General features: G+C 41.4%; 1 protein-coding gene across 1 annotated transcript; it reads right to left on the bottom strand.

Annotated features, from left to right (window-relative positions):
- Positions 1–2,851: 2,851 nt before the first annotated feature.
- LOC102870478 (ubiquitin thioesterase ZRANB1-like) lies at positions 2,852–11,272 on the bottom strand. The gene is made up of 2 exons (XM_006897136.1): positions 11,250–11,272; positions 2,852–3,632 (listed from the first exon to the last, which is right to left on the bottom strand). The coding sequence occupies exons 1-2, from the start codon at positions 11,270–11,272 to the stop codon at positions 2,852–2,854; spliced, it is 804 nt and encodes a 267-aa protein (XP_006897198.1).
- Between the last annotated feature and the right edge of the window lie 4,914 nt (positions 11,273–16,186).

Raw genomic sequence — 16,186 nt, 5'->3', positions numbered from 1 at the left:
GAATAGAACTTGAACCTAACAAAATAAAAACTGAAAACCAATAAAAGGAAATCTATTCTTTCCTCTGTTTCCAAGAAATGAGATTCCAGTAGGTAGTCATACAACCATTCCATGAGAAGGCCAATAAACAATGAACAGCTAACATCCCATCTGGATTCATTCTTCACATATTTTGTGTTGGCCTCTTTATGTCCTGCATTCTGCCACAATGACTGGCCTACATGGTAACTGATGTTTCTGTTGTGCATAGTTAACTTTTCCCAGCATCCTATCTCAATAACTATAGCCTCGAGTGAAGGGGAAACACAACTTCTTCTTGGAGGCAAGGATTTTGAAGTTCCATCTCACATACTTCAGGCGTGTGCCTGAGAGGCACCCGTCCTTGGAGAGGGACATCATGCTTGGAAGGAGACAGGCCAGTGCAGGAGGGGAAGGCCCTGGATGAGTTGGATTGACACAGTGGCTGGGGTAAAGAAGAGAGGTGTGTCGAAGACAGTGAGATTGGCTCAGGATAGAGCAGGCGTCAGAGCTATTGTACACAGGGTCACTATGAGTTACAGGTGACTTGATGGCACCTAACAACAATAATAGAGTCTAAATTTCTTAGACCTTAAAATTCATTGACTGTATGACCAGTCCTTTAAAAAGCCTACTATTTTCCACCAACCGCCTATCTTCCTGCCCCGATGAACTGCTGTCTCCCCAAACTGATTAACTCGTGAACTGTATATCCACTTTATACTTTCCCATCACTAAGCTTATTCAAGCTGAAAATCTTTTTTTTTGTTTTACAAACCGAAAACTCACAATAGTTCCTGCCATATCCAAATACACGCAAGCACCAGATGTCAGTGTTGTGCAACTTTCAGGCTGACTGCTTGCAGAGAAAAGCCACTCTTTGTAGCTAAGGACAGAATCAATAGTCACTTACGCACATGCACACAAATACCCTTGGGTCCTGGATAAGCCAGAGGTGAAGGGAGGGTAGCAAGCTCCCAGGGAGAATCTCTGAGTCTGTGCACTGTCCTCAGTAGCCTCGTCAACAGAGGGTGGAGGTGGGAGAGTAATCCTCCTCTGCCTTATTTAGCACTTATTTTTGGACTTGCTCCCAGACTTAGGTGTCCCTGACTCTCCCCCAACAGCACCTTCTTGAGACGGAGCTATGAGTCAAAGGGCAGAATAAAGGAGCACTACCTGGCCAATGGTACACACAGCATTTTCCTGACCCAAAGCTACACAAGGAATTTCAGAAAGAACTGGTGTGACTCTTTTGCTACAGGTGTTGTGAGCCGGAGCTCTGGTAGCTCAGACGTAAAGAATTGCACTTCAAATGTAAACATACGGAGTTCGAATATACCAGTTGTTCTCCAGGAGCAAGACGGGCAATCTCCTTCCACACAATTTACTGCCTCTAAAAACCTGCTTTGTTGTTGTTGTTGTTATGTGCCGTTGAGTCGTTTGCGACTCAACAACATATGGGCAAGACATGTGGCAGATGGCCAAATTTGAAACACGTGCTTTTAAAATTTTTATTTTTTTATTCTTGTGTATTGTCAAATCAGATCCCACTGGCACAGGAGATTGCCCTCCTTCTCCAGCTGAGCATCTGGTGGATTCGAACCCTGAGCCTTCGGGATTGCAGCACAGCTTCTTGCTACTAGGCCACCACAGCTCACCAAAGCCATATATATTCTGGTTTCCAGCTTCGCAGGCTCTTCAGGAACCAATCCTCTCCCTTTCTTCTCCACCCTGGATGTTTCTGCTCTCTGGGAACGTGTGTCAGCCTTTCAACCTCTGCTTGTAATACACTTGCTCCCTCTTGGTTCCTCCTTCAGATCTCAGCTCAAATGTCCCTTCATCAGGAAAATCAGGTTCCAAAGGTCACAGCTCTTCTTTTTTGGGTCTCTTATTTTGATCTTTCATTTATTTTTATACTCCTATCACAAATTATTACAATTTGCATTTTTGTATTTCTATCACTAGTTAATGTCTGTGTACCCACCTCCAATTAAGGTAAAACCTTGTAAAGGTAAACGGTGATGATGTTTGGTTACATCTTCCTTTACCAAGATCCAGCACTGTGCTTGCCATACAGAAAGCCCTCTACAAGTACATGCTCGAAAGTCACAGCTTATCGCTATAAAGGCAGACCTGACTCACAGCTGACCCTCCAGTGGGTTTTCAGAGGTTGTAAGTCACCCGGCAGAAAACTGTGCCTCTTTCTCCCATGGAGCAGCTGGTAGTTTCAAACCTCCTACTTTTTGGTTGACAGCAGACCACCTCACGCACCGGGCTGCCAGAGTTCCCAAATGCTATATAGATAGGTAAAGAAACACCCTTCTGTAAAAGGTGATGGAAAATTTTGGGAACAGGTAGTGGTCATGATTGCACAACATGGTGAGCTTAATGAATTTCTCTTAATTTTTTTTTTTTTTTGCAGTTTGTTCCTTAAAGATTTGATATGATTTTATTGGGCATAACAGGAACTAATTAATCAAATAAAAACTTATTTATTTTTATGTTTTACTGTGGATAATTTATACCAAAAGAAAAATAATGTCAAATGGCTAATGAGTTCTAGTGATATCGTAAGTGAAGGGGCCTCGGCAGTAACGGAGAGTCAGGTTCCGCCAAGGACACCTCAAAGGAAGAGTCTCCACCATGTGCTTTTGTAAGTGCCCACGCTGGAAGGAAATCTCAATGATATGAAGATGCTGGTACGACGTTTCCTATTACACAGCTTCTTGTGAGCTGATTGTGCCAGCTGGGGTGGTGCTGTTCCCCCGACAGGCGTGCAGCACCACACCAGCTTGGGTGCGGCAGAGTCTACGTCTCCTGCGCACTGGCTGCTTCATTCATCTTCATCATCCTCGTCTTCCTCACCGTCAGATAGGGATGTGCAGGGCCGGATCTGTCGGTAACGGTCAAGCCATTTCTCCACCATCTGAGTGACCAAAGGGTGATTTCGCCTGCAGGAGCTCTTCTGCATGGCAACGAGAACCCCGCCTTCAGTGACGCAGCAGTCCAGCCACTGTCGGAGCAGCTTTTCCCGCTGTTCCTCGTTACCTAGCTCCTGAGCAGACAGGAAGTGTACGTGGAGTAACTTCCTCTCACTGTCAACCAGAGGCAGAAACGTGATGGTGACGTCATCGTCTGTGTTCAGGTTAGCACCAGCACCTCGATTGCCATAGCCGTCATTTTCCATGGCAACCAAAGCAGAGAAGTGGCCTCGTGTGTAGCCCAGAGCAATCGGACTTTTCCAACAAAAACTCTGTTCCCACAACAGAGGCAGATAAACACCTTGAAAGCGGGTATATCCTAAGGTTTCACCCCGGAAACTCTTGTAATATTTTACGCCATAAACTATGATTGGTCGTCTAAGAATATGTGCAAGTACAAAAATGTGTGTCTGTTCCAAACTTGCTCCAGGCTGACTGGCAAGCGAGAGGATGAATGCCCAGTCTTCTTGCCACTGCTCTTCCCTCAGGGAAAAATGTAAACCAAAGCTCTGCGAATACCAGGACTCCCAATCTTTCCAGCGTGTATAAAACCAATGGGAACAGTCATGCAGGCTGTCATGCAGGGCCTTCCGAAGCACTGAGTCCTTGTCGTAGATGCCCCACGTGGCTTGCCTTGAAAAGGTGTATATTCCTCATCACAGTATATTTTATGGTATGGCACGGAAAAACACATCAAAGATATAGCGAGGGTAAAAATAACTAATAAGCACTTTGGGAGTGAACACAGAAATTGTTTCCTTTCACTGTTTCTCAAAAACCTCGTATGTAGTTCAGAGTAACAATCACCAGATGGAAATGGAAAAAGAGCTCTAGATGACAGAGATTGTGACGGCCTCTGTGTTTCCAGGATGCTGGGAGGAAGTTGGCAGACTAAAGTCCTACGGACTTGCAGTCTAAGCTGGGTCTCAATCACAGAGCAGGGCATGCGTCCTAAGCAGCAGGCGGCTTGCGTCTAGCACTTGTGAACGCAGACATACACTTATCTCCGAGCTGTAAAGAGGAAAGCACTGACTGCAAATATATGAGCAACCGTGCCATTCTTTGGAGCAATTTGTTTGAAATGTAATACGTAAAAACGAAGAGACTATAGACAGATCAGAGAGAGACAGATGGGTTCAATTGGTTCTTCCGTGGCTTACACCCAGAAGAAACAAAATCTGGTCATTTTCTTTTCGACCACAAGATGGAGCAATTGGAATGAATTTCTCTGTAAAGAAGACACCACTAGAGAATCTTTTCCCCCACCGAGTGCAACCGTCTGAGTCAGTTAGCCTAGACTAATGATTGGTTTTGAACACATGTATGCAACTGATCTCCTGAAAAGATCAGAAAATATTTATGGCAAAGGGGAGAGCCTTGGACACATGCACCCTCTTCAGTGGGTTAAAGGCACACTGCATCCTCCAGAACTTTCACCTTCCTGCCCCAGAGAGCTGCAAGGGTCTGCATCTCAGGAAGGGCAGCTGTAAAATAGAGAAAATGTACCATGCAGGGACATATCCTCACATTAGAGGAAAATTCTAGATGAGATATAATGATGTCTACTTTGAACTCAATTATTTTAATAAGATCATTCACAATGCATGAATTCTGTGTCCTAATAGTTTAGCCTCTTGCTTAAAATCTGTGATGATTTAATTTTGTGGAATATTCCCAAATGCATTCAGTCAGACGCTAAATAAAATAAATATGACATTAGCGTTTGGACACCCAATGATCTAACCATTGAACATAGATCTTCATGCTGATGCTTGTTTGTGATGTGTTCCCAGGCCATTAAAAATTCACACGTGGGGGGCACTGGGGGTATTGATGGGGTGGTATGTTTGTCTTATAGATATAAGATTTATATATAAAAAGAACAGGGAATGATGGGGTGGTATGTTTGTCTTATAGATATAAAACTTATGTAAAAAGAGGGGGGAATGAGAGTGTGGTATTAATAAGTTCAGAATTCTCTATATAGGCATCAATTATAAAACGCTAGTTCTTTTTCTTCAGCCTACAAACCTAGTTGCTTAGCTTCTGAATTCTCTGTTTCCTGTCTTCAGTCATGTAGAGTAGTTTGATGTGTCTGTTTACCAGAAGAGGAAATGCATCTATCCTAGATGCTGGGGAAGCTGGTTCTCCAGTCATATGTAAACAGTATCTTAATCTGCCTGTTTACCAGGAAGAGAACTGGGGCCTTCCTGAATTACTGATGCATAGATGGCAACTGTCCTTTTCAGATGTAGAAACTAACCTTTTCTTTTTTACTAACAAAAGGGGCATTGTTAAATGAGCTGGAGTTTCACCCTAGTATATAAGGCCATGACCACTCCCAGACGGGGAGGCAGTCTTAGAGTTGACGCGCTGTTTTTCAGATCTGTGTAATAAAGTGCATTTATGGATATTGCAGTCCGTTTGTCTTAATGGCAACTGACTACAGAAAGAACCCCTTACGTTCAGTAACAGAATGAGCTTGGCAATTAATTGTATATTAAATCGTTACTCTTCAGGAAAATAATTAATATTTATACCATTTTTTCATAATCATTATCTTATTTGACTACCCTCTAAGCTAAATAATTTTATCATTGCTGTTCCACAAGTATGTAAAATGGAATATTTACTTAACCAAGTAGTGTGTACTTAAAAGCAAGAGTATTGAAATGATGCCTCATATACTTTGGATGTGTTGTCAGGAGACATCAGTTCTTGGGGGGGGGGGAAGACATTCTCCTGGGGAAATTAGAGGGTCACCAAAGAAAGACCTTCAACAAAACGGATTTGTATGGTAAGGATGGTGACGAATAGGCAAGGTTTCAATCTATAGTTGACAACAACAATGTGGCTTCATCTGAGACTCAAATTATTGGCCAAACTGGGTCAAATGTCCATTCCTAAAACAATCTGTGCAGGTAAAGGATATGTTGTTGTATTTGTTGTTTGATGCCATCAACTCAACAACCACAAGAACTCCTGCTGTTGTTGGTCGATGCTGTCAAATTGAGCACAACTCATGACCCTACAAACAAGAGATTTTAACTCTATGCTGTCCTGTGTTACGCAGACGACATCCTCATCATCTCTGATACATTTGAGCCCATTGCTACAATCTATCTCGTTAGTGGTCTTCCTTTCTTTCACTAAGCCTCCACCTTTCCAAGTATGATGATACCCCTTTCCAAGGATTAGCTTCTTCTAGCATCATGTCCAGAGTAGGAGAGATGAAACATTGCCATCGCTGCCTCCAAGTAGCACTCTGGCTACAGATTTTCCAAGACGTATGTTTGTTCTCTTGGCAGTCCATGGGATAGTCAGTACTCTTCTCCAATACCACAAATCAATGGCATCAATTCATCCACTGGCATCCTATTCATTATCCAGCTCTCAGATGCATGGTAAGTGACTGAAAAGAACAAGGGCTAAAAGAGGCACACCTTAGTCTTCAAACTGACATCATTGCTCTTCAGTATTTTAGAAAGGTCAGGACCGTAAACTTGCCCAAAGCAAAGTGTCTCCTGATCTCCTGACTGTCGGTTACAAAGAATGTTAATTGTGGATCCAGTATGATGAAATCATTAATAGTTTCAACCCTTTCTATGCAACTATCCTGAAAATAGTTTCAATTTAATCTTTGTTTTCCTGATGCTCAGATTTAAACCATATTGAAAGTGCTAGTTCTTGATCTTCTGCAGCAAGCCTTTTAAGTCCTCCTCACCTTCAGCAAGCGTGGTTGTCATCTGCATAACACAGGGTGTTGACCCTGACACTGTGTCACTCTTCATAGAATCCAGCTTCATGAATGATTTGCTCAACATATAGATTGAATAGTTACGGAGAAAGGAAACAGCTTTGATGCACATTCTCTTATTTTAAACCACACAGTGTTCCCTTGTTCCATTCAAACAACAGCTTAGGCATAGATTTTGTATTAGCACAATTGTTTTGGAATTCCTGTCCTCAGTGTTTGTCATAATTTGTTATGATCCGTATACTCAAAGCTTTTGCACAGCTAACAAAACACAGATAGACATTCTTCTGATATTCTCTGCTTCCCACCCCTCTGACATCATCCAGATTCCATGTGACAGCAATGATATCGCCAGTGTCACATGCTCTTCTAAACCTAGCTTGAACTTCTGGCAGTTCCCTGTCAATGTACTGTTATAGCCATTTTGAAATGACATTCAACAAGATTTTGCTTGCATGTGGTATTAATGATATTGTTTGATAATTTCCACATTCTGTTGGCTCCCCTTTCTTGGGAAGGGGAAAAAATGTGGATCTCTTCCAGACATTCAGCCAAGCAGCTGTCTTCCAAATTCCCTGGTATAGACGGATGAGTATGTCCAGGATTGCATTTGTTAGTTGAAACATGCCAACTGGTATCCCGTCTATCCCTGGGGCCTTATTTTTTTGCCATTGTCTTCAATGCAGCTTGCAAGCCTTAGCTTGATGTTGGTTTTTTGTTTTTCCAGCTTGAGAAATGCTAAATGAGTTATTCTTTTTTTTATTCTGACTCCTGCTCTTTGCACATTTCATTATAACACTTTGCTTTGTGTTCTCTAGCTTTGCTTTGAAATCTGATCAGCTCTTTCTTTGGTATCTCTCTTTGTTTTGACTTAGCAGTGCATTAATGCAGTTTTTCTTATGACATCATTTTCGTTCTTCTCTTGTCTTTGTAATGACCTTTATGTTGTTGCTGTTGTTGTTGTTATGTGCTCTCCAGTACAACAGCCCTAAACCCTCCTCTATCCTGTGCCAATCGCACTGCCTCCAACACACCCATCCCAATTATCCCAGTCACTGAAACAATCCACCTCATAGAGGGCCTTCCCCTCCTGAGCCTGCCCTCCACCCTACCAAGCATGATGTCCCTCTCCAAGGACCGGTCTCTCCTCACAACATGTCCAAAGTATGTCAGACGAAGCCCCAGAATCCTTGCTTCCAAGGTGCAGCCTGGTTTAACCGTCTCCAGGATGAATCTGTTTTCCTAGCAGTCCATGATACCCTTAATACTCTTCTCCAGCACCACAGCTCAAAGGCATCAATTCTCCTTCTGTCCTCCCTAGTCATTGTCCAACTCTCTGAAGCATAACAAGTGATTGCAAAGACCATAGCCTGTGTCAGACGCACCTTACTCTTACACTTACAAAGAGTGCCACCATTGCTCTTCAGTACCCTGGAGAGGTCCCTAACAGCAGCCTTTTCCATCGCAATACATTTTTTTTTAAATTTCCTGGCTACTGGTGCCAAGAGTGTTGACTGTGGAGCCAAGCAAACTAAAGCTGTGTACAATCTCAATCTCTTCACCATCCATCCTGATGCTACCAATTGGTCCAGTGGTGAGAATCTTTGTCTTCTTGACATTGAGCCTGAAGGCTGCAGTCCTTGACCCTCTGTAGCAAGTGTTTCAGGTCCTCCTCAGTTTCAGCAAGCAGGGCTGTGTAACCCAATAAACAATTTCACCCTATTTTCTTCATATTCATGATCTCCTCCACGACCAAGCACAGTATTATAGTCACTATGCTACTCCACCTAGCTGAATGTAGGTCTCTTTCACTATCTTTCCCACCTACGCTGATGTCTTTTTCCAGAGACTGACTCCTTCTGACAGTGTGCTCCAAGTATGTGAGTCTAAGTTTCCTTGCCTCTAAGGACCACTCTGGTTACACTTCCTCTGAAACAGATTCGTTTATACTTTTGGCAATCCATGGTATAATCAATACTCCTATCCAACACCACAATTCAAAGATAGAAATTCTATTTCAGTATTTCTTGGCTCTTGCTCAACTTCCATATGCTTCCAAAGAAATTGAAAATGCAATGGCCTAGATGAAGCATATTTTACTCTTTAAACTAACATCCTTGATCTTTAGTTCTTTAGGTTTAGACTGCGGATCTTCCAATGGGACAATGCTTTTGATTTCTTGCCTGCTGCTACCCTGAATGTTAATTGTAGATTCAAGTAAAAGGAAAGTGTTGAAAACTTTATGCTTTTCTTTCTCTATCATAATGTTGCCTATTCACCCTTTGGTGAGAATTTTTGTTTTCTTGATATTGAAACTTAATCTATATTAAAAGCTTCAGTCCTTAATCTTTTCCAGTAAGTTCCTGAAGTCTTCTTCATTTTCTGCACGAAAAATGATGTTCTCTGCATAGTGCAAGTTTTTTATGCTTCTTCCTTCAAATCTAATGTGACTTCCTTCTTCTGACAGCCCAGGTTCTCAAGTTATTTGCTCAGTACAGAGATTGAGTAGTATAGAAAAAGGATACATCTCCGACACATACAATTCCTAATTTTTTCATTAACTCCCATGTTTCCTTGTTCGGTTCGGATCACTATTTCTTGGTCTGTGTCTCGACTTCACTTAAGCACAATTAAGTATTCCGGTATTCTCATTTTTCTCACAGTTAGTAATAATTTATTATTCATATGCTAATTGCCTTTGCATAGTCAATAAAACATAAATAAACATTTTTCTGGCATTTCTTAATTTCAGTCAAAATCCATCTGACACCAGCAATGATATATCATCCCTCATTCCACGTCTTTTTCTGAATCCAGCTTGAATTTCAAGATCTTTGCCATTTTTTAATAACCTTCAGCAAGATTGTGCTATCATGTAATGTCAATGATACTGTTCAATAACTTCCACAACCTATTGGCTCACCTTTTCGAGGAATGGGTACAAATATGCATCATTTGTAGCCAGTTGGCCACGTAGCTGTTTCCCATATTCCTTGGCATAAACTGGTGAGCACATCCAGGGCTGCATCTCTTTGTTAAAACAATTCAATGGGTATTCCATCAATTCCTGGGGCCCTGTGTTTGACAATGTCTTCAGTGACACTTAGACTTCTTCCTTCAGTACCATTGGTTCTTAATCACAGGCCATTTCCTGGAACGGTACAATGCTGTTCTTCTTGGCATGTTGTTGTTGTTGTTAGATGCCATCAACGTGGGTATAAGTCATAATAACCCTATGAACAGCCATACTGAAACCTGCCTTATCCTGTGCCATCCTTGCCATCCCTGAGACACTAGAGTCCATTGCTGAAGTCACAGTGTCAAATCATCTTACTGGGGGTCTTCCTTTCCTTCACTGACCCTCCGTCTTTCCAAGCATGATGTCCCTTTCCAAGGAATGGCCTTGCCCAGCTGCACATGAAGTATTAAAGACGAAGCTTGGTCATCCTTACCTCCAAGGAATTCTCTGAGCAGACCCTTTCCAGTATGTATATGTTTGGTTTTCTGGGCAGTCCATAGTTACTCTATATTCCTTCCAGGTTCTCCTGATGCTTTCTGTATCTTTTGAGATTTTCCTCAAAGAATCCTTCAGTATTGAAACTTGATGTTTAAATTTAGTCTCCAATTTGTCCAGCTTGAGAAATGCTGAATGTGTTCTTCCAGACTTTTGCACATTTATTCATAATATTTGCTGTGTCTTAATGAGCTGCCCTTTGAAACCATCTGTTTCAGTGAGCTGTCCTTTGAAATCAAGCCTCTTTTATCCGTATTCCATTTTCCTTGTTTGGGCTTCCTTTCATTCCAGTGCAATTCTCAGAGTCCATTTGGAGCTTTTCCTTTCTTCTTACTCTTCGTAATGACCTTTTGCTTTCCTCATGAGTGATGTCCTCGCACACCTCGTCTGGTTTTCAGTCATTAGTGTTCGATACCTCAAAGCTATTCTGGAGATGGCTTTTTAAGCTTAGTTGAGATAGACTCAAGAGCACATTTTCATTGTTATGGTCTTGTTTTTCTTTTCCTCACCTTCAATTTGAGCTTGCGTATGAGTAGTTGATAATTGGTTCTGTAATCAGCCTACAGATTGCTGATATTGAGCTTCTCCAGTGTCTCTTTCCACAGAGGTAGTTAATTTGATTCCTGTGTAACGTTATCAGGTGAGGTTTGTGTGTATAATTGCCATTTATGGTTTTGTTTTCTTTTGTTTTGGTTTTTATTTATGTGCATGGTTTAAAACAACCAATCAAACAGGAGGAGACTCTCCCTTTTTCTACAGTGTTGCGGCTGGCAGATTTGACCCACCAGGAGGCTCAGCCTCTGGACTACTAGCTTAACTCTCTGTAGTCTAAACCACCAGGCTTCTCCAGTGTTGCTGTAATAAAAAGGCATGGGCAGCTTTAAGAAAAAAATTCTTTGCAATGAGTAAACAATTGTACAAAATTCTAGCATTCAGACTCCAATCTGTTTCTGTCACTACGTTCACATTTTCCAAATACCGATCATTCTTGTTTATGTCCATGTTTCGTATTACAGTCATCAATTATTATGAATACATCTTGGTTGCATTTTTGACCAGTTTCAGACTTCAGAAGTTGGTAGAAGTCCTCAATTTCTTCATTTTTAGCTTTAGTGGTTGGTGCATAGGTTTGAATAGTAGTTCTAGTAACGGGTCTTCCTTCTGTGTACATAAAGAGATCAGTCACCCACAGCATTGGGTTTCAGGATACGTTTGAAATATTCCTTCTGATGATGAATGTGACCCCATTCCTTTTCAATTTGTCATTCCTGCCAGAGTAAATGATACGATTTTCTGATTCAAAATGGTCAACACCTATCCATTTCAATTCACTAATGCTTAAGATAAATATATATTCCATTTTGTTGTCAGCCACTTTAAATTTGACTAGATTCAAACTTGGTACTTTCCATAGTCCAATTATGAATGGATGATTGCAGCTATTTCTCCTCGTTTTGAGTCTTGCTACATCAGAACTAAAGGGTTTTCATTGGATGAAAGCTTAGCTCTCTCCACATCATTATGGCAGATGCTACTTCCCCAGTGACAGTTTTGGTGCTTTCCAACATGAGGGGCCCTTCATTTGGAACTATATCCAACAATTCCTTCCATTATCTATGGTGTTTTCAAAGACCTATTCTTTTTGAAGTAGATGATCAGTTCTGCTTTTTAGACTATCTTAGACTGGAAGCTCCTCTGAACAAGTTCCACCACGTGGGATCCTTCTGGTATCTGAAATATCAGTAGCATAACCACGAGCATCAGGTAAGCCACCGCAGTCTCCCTAGACTGAAGTGAAAGGTGAATAACCTGGCACACACCTTTATCAGTAAGAGTGCAGGACTAGTATGTTTCTAAAAAGGAAAACCAGCAAACTATAGATCCTAGAAAATCACACACACACACACACACATACACACACACATCTTATTTTCTAGGTTTGTTCAGAGACTGAAAGTTAATAAAGTATTGCCCTTTTGAATAAATACAATTCTGTGATAGTTCAATCTTGGTTGCTACATAATTTTAAGAAAATCGATTGTAAAATGCTCTGAAAGAAGTCTTTAAGCATTCGCTTTAGAAAATCAATACTCCAAATTTATAAACTTTACTTGAGCGCTAAGGATGCTAGACAACAGGATGTCTGTTCAGTAACTCTGAAAGTTCATACCTCCCGAGCAGGTAAAAACTGGGACAGTCCAGGTGGGAGAAAAGGTGTAGAATTGGGAAAAAAAATCCATTTGTTCTGGAACATACAAGATAATTTTGATAAACTTCTGCAAGGAGAGGTTGTTGTTGTTTTTGATATTGTTATATACTGTTGAATCAGAACCAACTCATAGCGGACTCTCCTGTTAGTTTTCAGAGGAGGGCGATGCAATTAAATCTCAGTGCATATTCCATCTCCCCAAGCAGCGATTTACCCACCGCACAGTTTTCCTCATTAGTACAAGTACATGATAATGATGAACTTACCTATTTCCCAAGAGTTTGTGAAAATTCAAAGCTGTAATGTACAAGAGAGATTATGTAATGTAAACATTACCCAAATGCAAGAATTATATTGCTGGACATTTTATTTATAATTGTAAATTTCGGTGAGAGAGGGAAACGACTTATGGGAAAGCTGGCTGCACACTGACCCTAGCCAGAATGGGTGGGTGTTAGTTTCATGCGCCTTATTTGTACCGATCTTCCGTGTCTCCACTCTATCAACCTCAAATTTCCCAGAAATTCACCAAATGCACTTCACAGATTACATATTAAACGTTTCAAAGCATGTTAAATGGTATACTTTAGCTCATCTGCCTATTTTCACAATGGGATAATTGGTCCCAATTACACAGGAAAATCAGCATCAATGTCTCTAACAGCCCCCGAGCAGAAATCACCTAAAGCTAACGCACACCGAACAGCTGTGAGAAGGGGGCATCTGTCTGATCCACTAAGAGCAGATCCCAGGTCTAGTGACAGGGTCACACAGCACAGGGTTCCAGGGGGCTCAGCTGAGGATGCAGAAGCCCACCAGGAAGGTTGGGGGAGCATCACTGCCACTCACACTCAACAGAGGACAGGGGGAAGCAGAGAGCAGAGTAAACAGCAAAGGCGACCAGTCATGGACCACACAGCAGAGTGACAATGAACTCACTCCAGCACCTGGAGGGGGATTAGACCTTTGCAGGCTGCATGAGCCAGTCTGAGTGGTTTGGACAGGGGAGTCTTGAGGACAAAAGAAATAGAGGTCCAAAGGCAGGGGCAGAGGGACAGGTTAAATACTGGGCTGAAAACTAAAAGTTGTATTTCAAACTCACCAGTCACTCAGGAGAAATATAAGCAATCTTCTACTTGTTGCAGAAGATCAAGGAATGCAGTCTTCAGTATGGAATGAATCTCAATGTCAAGAAAACAAAGATTCTTACCACTGGACCAATAGACAGGGCCATGAGGGATGGAGAGGAGATTGAAACTGTCAACATCTTCATCTTGCTTGGATCCACAGTTCACACCCTCTGAAATCCTGTGGATCAGTTCTAGTCTGTCCTATATGGTCATTGCACATTATAATTAATTTATTGCAGGGATCTAACACAAATTACTAAATAAAAGTTGAAATTGTTTCTATATTTGTAAAAGAGCTAAATGTTCTGAAATGCAATGCTTGTCATAACTTACTGGAAATAAATTTGAAAGAAAACTACTATCAAAAGCTTACAAATTCCTTCTGTACGCTTGTCTTCCCTTCCTTAAATGATGTTATGCTAATTGTCCCTTACTTTATACAGCCTTTCCTTTACGTGACTCACTAGACCACGATAGGGATATGCATATGCATTGTCCACAATACCAGCAGTTGTTGTTACATGCTGTCATGTTGGAACCAACTTATAGCTGACCTTCCAGAAGGCTGTTGTTGTTGTTGTTGTGGTGGTGGTGGTGGTGGTATACCGCTTGCGACTCAGTGACTCTATGTACAAGAGCCCTAAACACCGTTCTATCCTGTGCCAATCTCGCTGTCTCAAACACACTCATTCCCACCACTCCATCGATCCATCTCATCGAGGGTCTTCCTCTCCTGTGCCGTCCCTCTACTCTCTCAAACATGATGTCCCTCTCCAAGGACCAGTCCCTCCTTGCAACATGCCCAAAGTATGTCGGACGAAGCTTCAGAATGCTTGCCTCCAAGGAGCATTCCGGCTTCACCTTCTCCAGGATAAACCTGTTTGTCAGCAGCCCATGGTATATTCAACACTCTTCTCCAGCACCACAGCTCAAAGGCATCAATTTTCTTTCTATCAACCCTATTCACTGTGCAACTCTCTGATGCATAGCATGTGATTTCAAAGACTATAGCCTGGATCAGGCGCACCTTAGTCTCCAGCCTGAAATCGTTGCTCTTCAGTACTCTTGAGAGGTCCCTCACAGCCGACTTTCCCAGTGCAATTCGTCTCTTGATTTCCTGGCTGCTGTTACCAAGAGTGATGGCTGTGGAGCCAAGCAAACTGAAACTGTTAACTATCTCAATCTCTTCACCATCCATACTGATGCTGCCAATTCAAACAGATATAGGTACCTGAAAGGCATCACATGTAGGCTTGGCAGATTATATTTTTCACATTCGTATTTATATGTGTTGCATATATATTCATGTACATAGTATAGTCATAAAGGGGATGATTATTATGTAGACTTCTTAAGTATAACCACACACTCTGAGAGAATGAGCTCATAGGGGCTCAAGACCAGAGTCTCAGAGAATGTAATGGTCAGTTGGATTAACGTATGTCTAAGGACGATGTCCTACACCCTACATTGGAGGACAGAATGAGACTCAAAATGAGCCGCCATCTAAAGTGTAAGCCATGGCGTCTCCTTGTCTGGCTAAGGAAGAGTGAGAAAAACTAAAGATACGTGCAAGCTATTATTCCAGAGTAACAAAAGACCTCAAAATCTTCAACGTTCATGACCCTGTGATTGGAAGAAACAAATGGTACCCAGCTACCAACGCTAACTTCTCTGAAAGGGATTGAACTAGAGGTTCCTGGATAGAGCAGAAGAGAAATCAAGAAACAAAACTGATGTTACAAAGACTGTGAAGCCCCCAAGACTATGACCCTCCTGGACGAATCTCTCTCCTGCAGCACAACTAGTGGTCAAACAATAGACCTTTTTATAAGGTGAGCCATAGTATCAAGGACATGCTCAGCCTTTGAAACAATCACCTACACAAGATCACAAGGGTCATATTTGCCCAGTGAAAAAACTCAGAAGGTAGGGATCACATTCTGTGTTATGACAACAAAAAAGCCATTGCGTCATAAAATATTTATGAGTAGTTGAATGGAATCCCAATATGTTCTGTAAAATTTAACTCAAACCACAATAAAAAGTGGAAAAAAGTAATGTTTCCAAATTCCTCTGTGATGGCATCTGTAAAGATCTTGGCATCATTTGGTAGCTTGGAGACAGTGAGTGTACAAGTATTAGACACATTTTTTTTCCAGTATGTGGCTAATTGGTTATCAGACCATGATACAAGTATTATTTTTCTTGCAATATAAAATAATGTCTTTTTGTACACATATCATATAACGTCTCACTAAAAGAGTTGAAGATACACAAAAAATGATACAAGCAACAAGACTTGAAAGAAACAGAGAACTAGTACACTTGTGTGTTTTCTCTAACTTTCTGCATCAATGACAATCAATCACTAAATTTGGCTTGGACATTTCTCCAACTTAAAGCCAATCTACTCTTCATATATGAAGTTCTGTAAGTCCTATCACCCTTGTGTATGTCCCCTTGATACTTCTGGTCTTAAAAAAAAAGATTATGAAAATTATCCCTTCTTTTTCTAGGCATAAAATCTACAGTTAACTGTATTCAAGTTAGGACAGTATTCTTTCCATCTGGGGT

The sequence above is a fragment of the Elephantulus edwardii genome, unplaced genomic scaffold (genome assembly GCF_000299155.1).
Source record: "Elephantulus edwardii isolate Elephantulus edwardi_28Jun2011 unplaced genomic scaffold, EleEdw1.0 scaffold00201, whole genome shotgun sequence".
In the NCBI taxonomy this organism is placed as follows: domain Eukaryota; kingdom Metazoa; phylum Chordata; class Mammalia; order Macroscelidea; family Macroscelididae; genus Elephantulus; species Elephantulus edwardii.
Note: the sequence above shows the minus strand (reverse complement) of the source record. Positions and strands in the feature narration are given on the sequence as shown.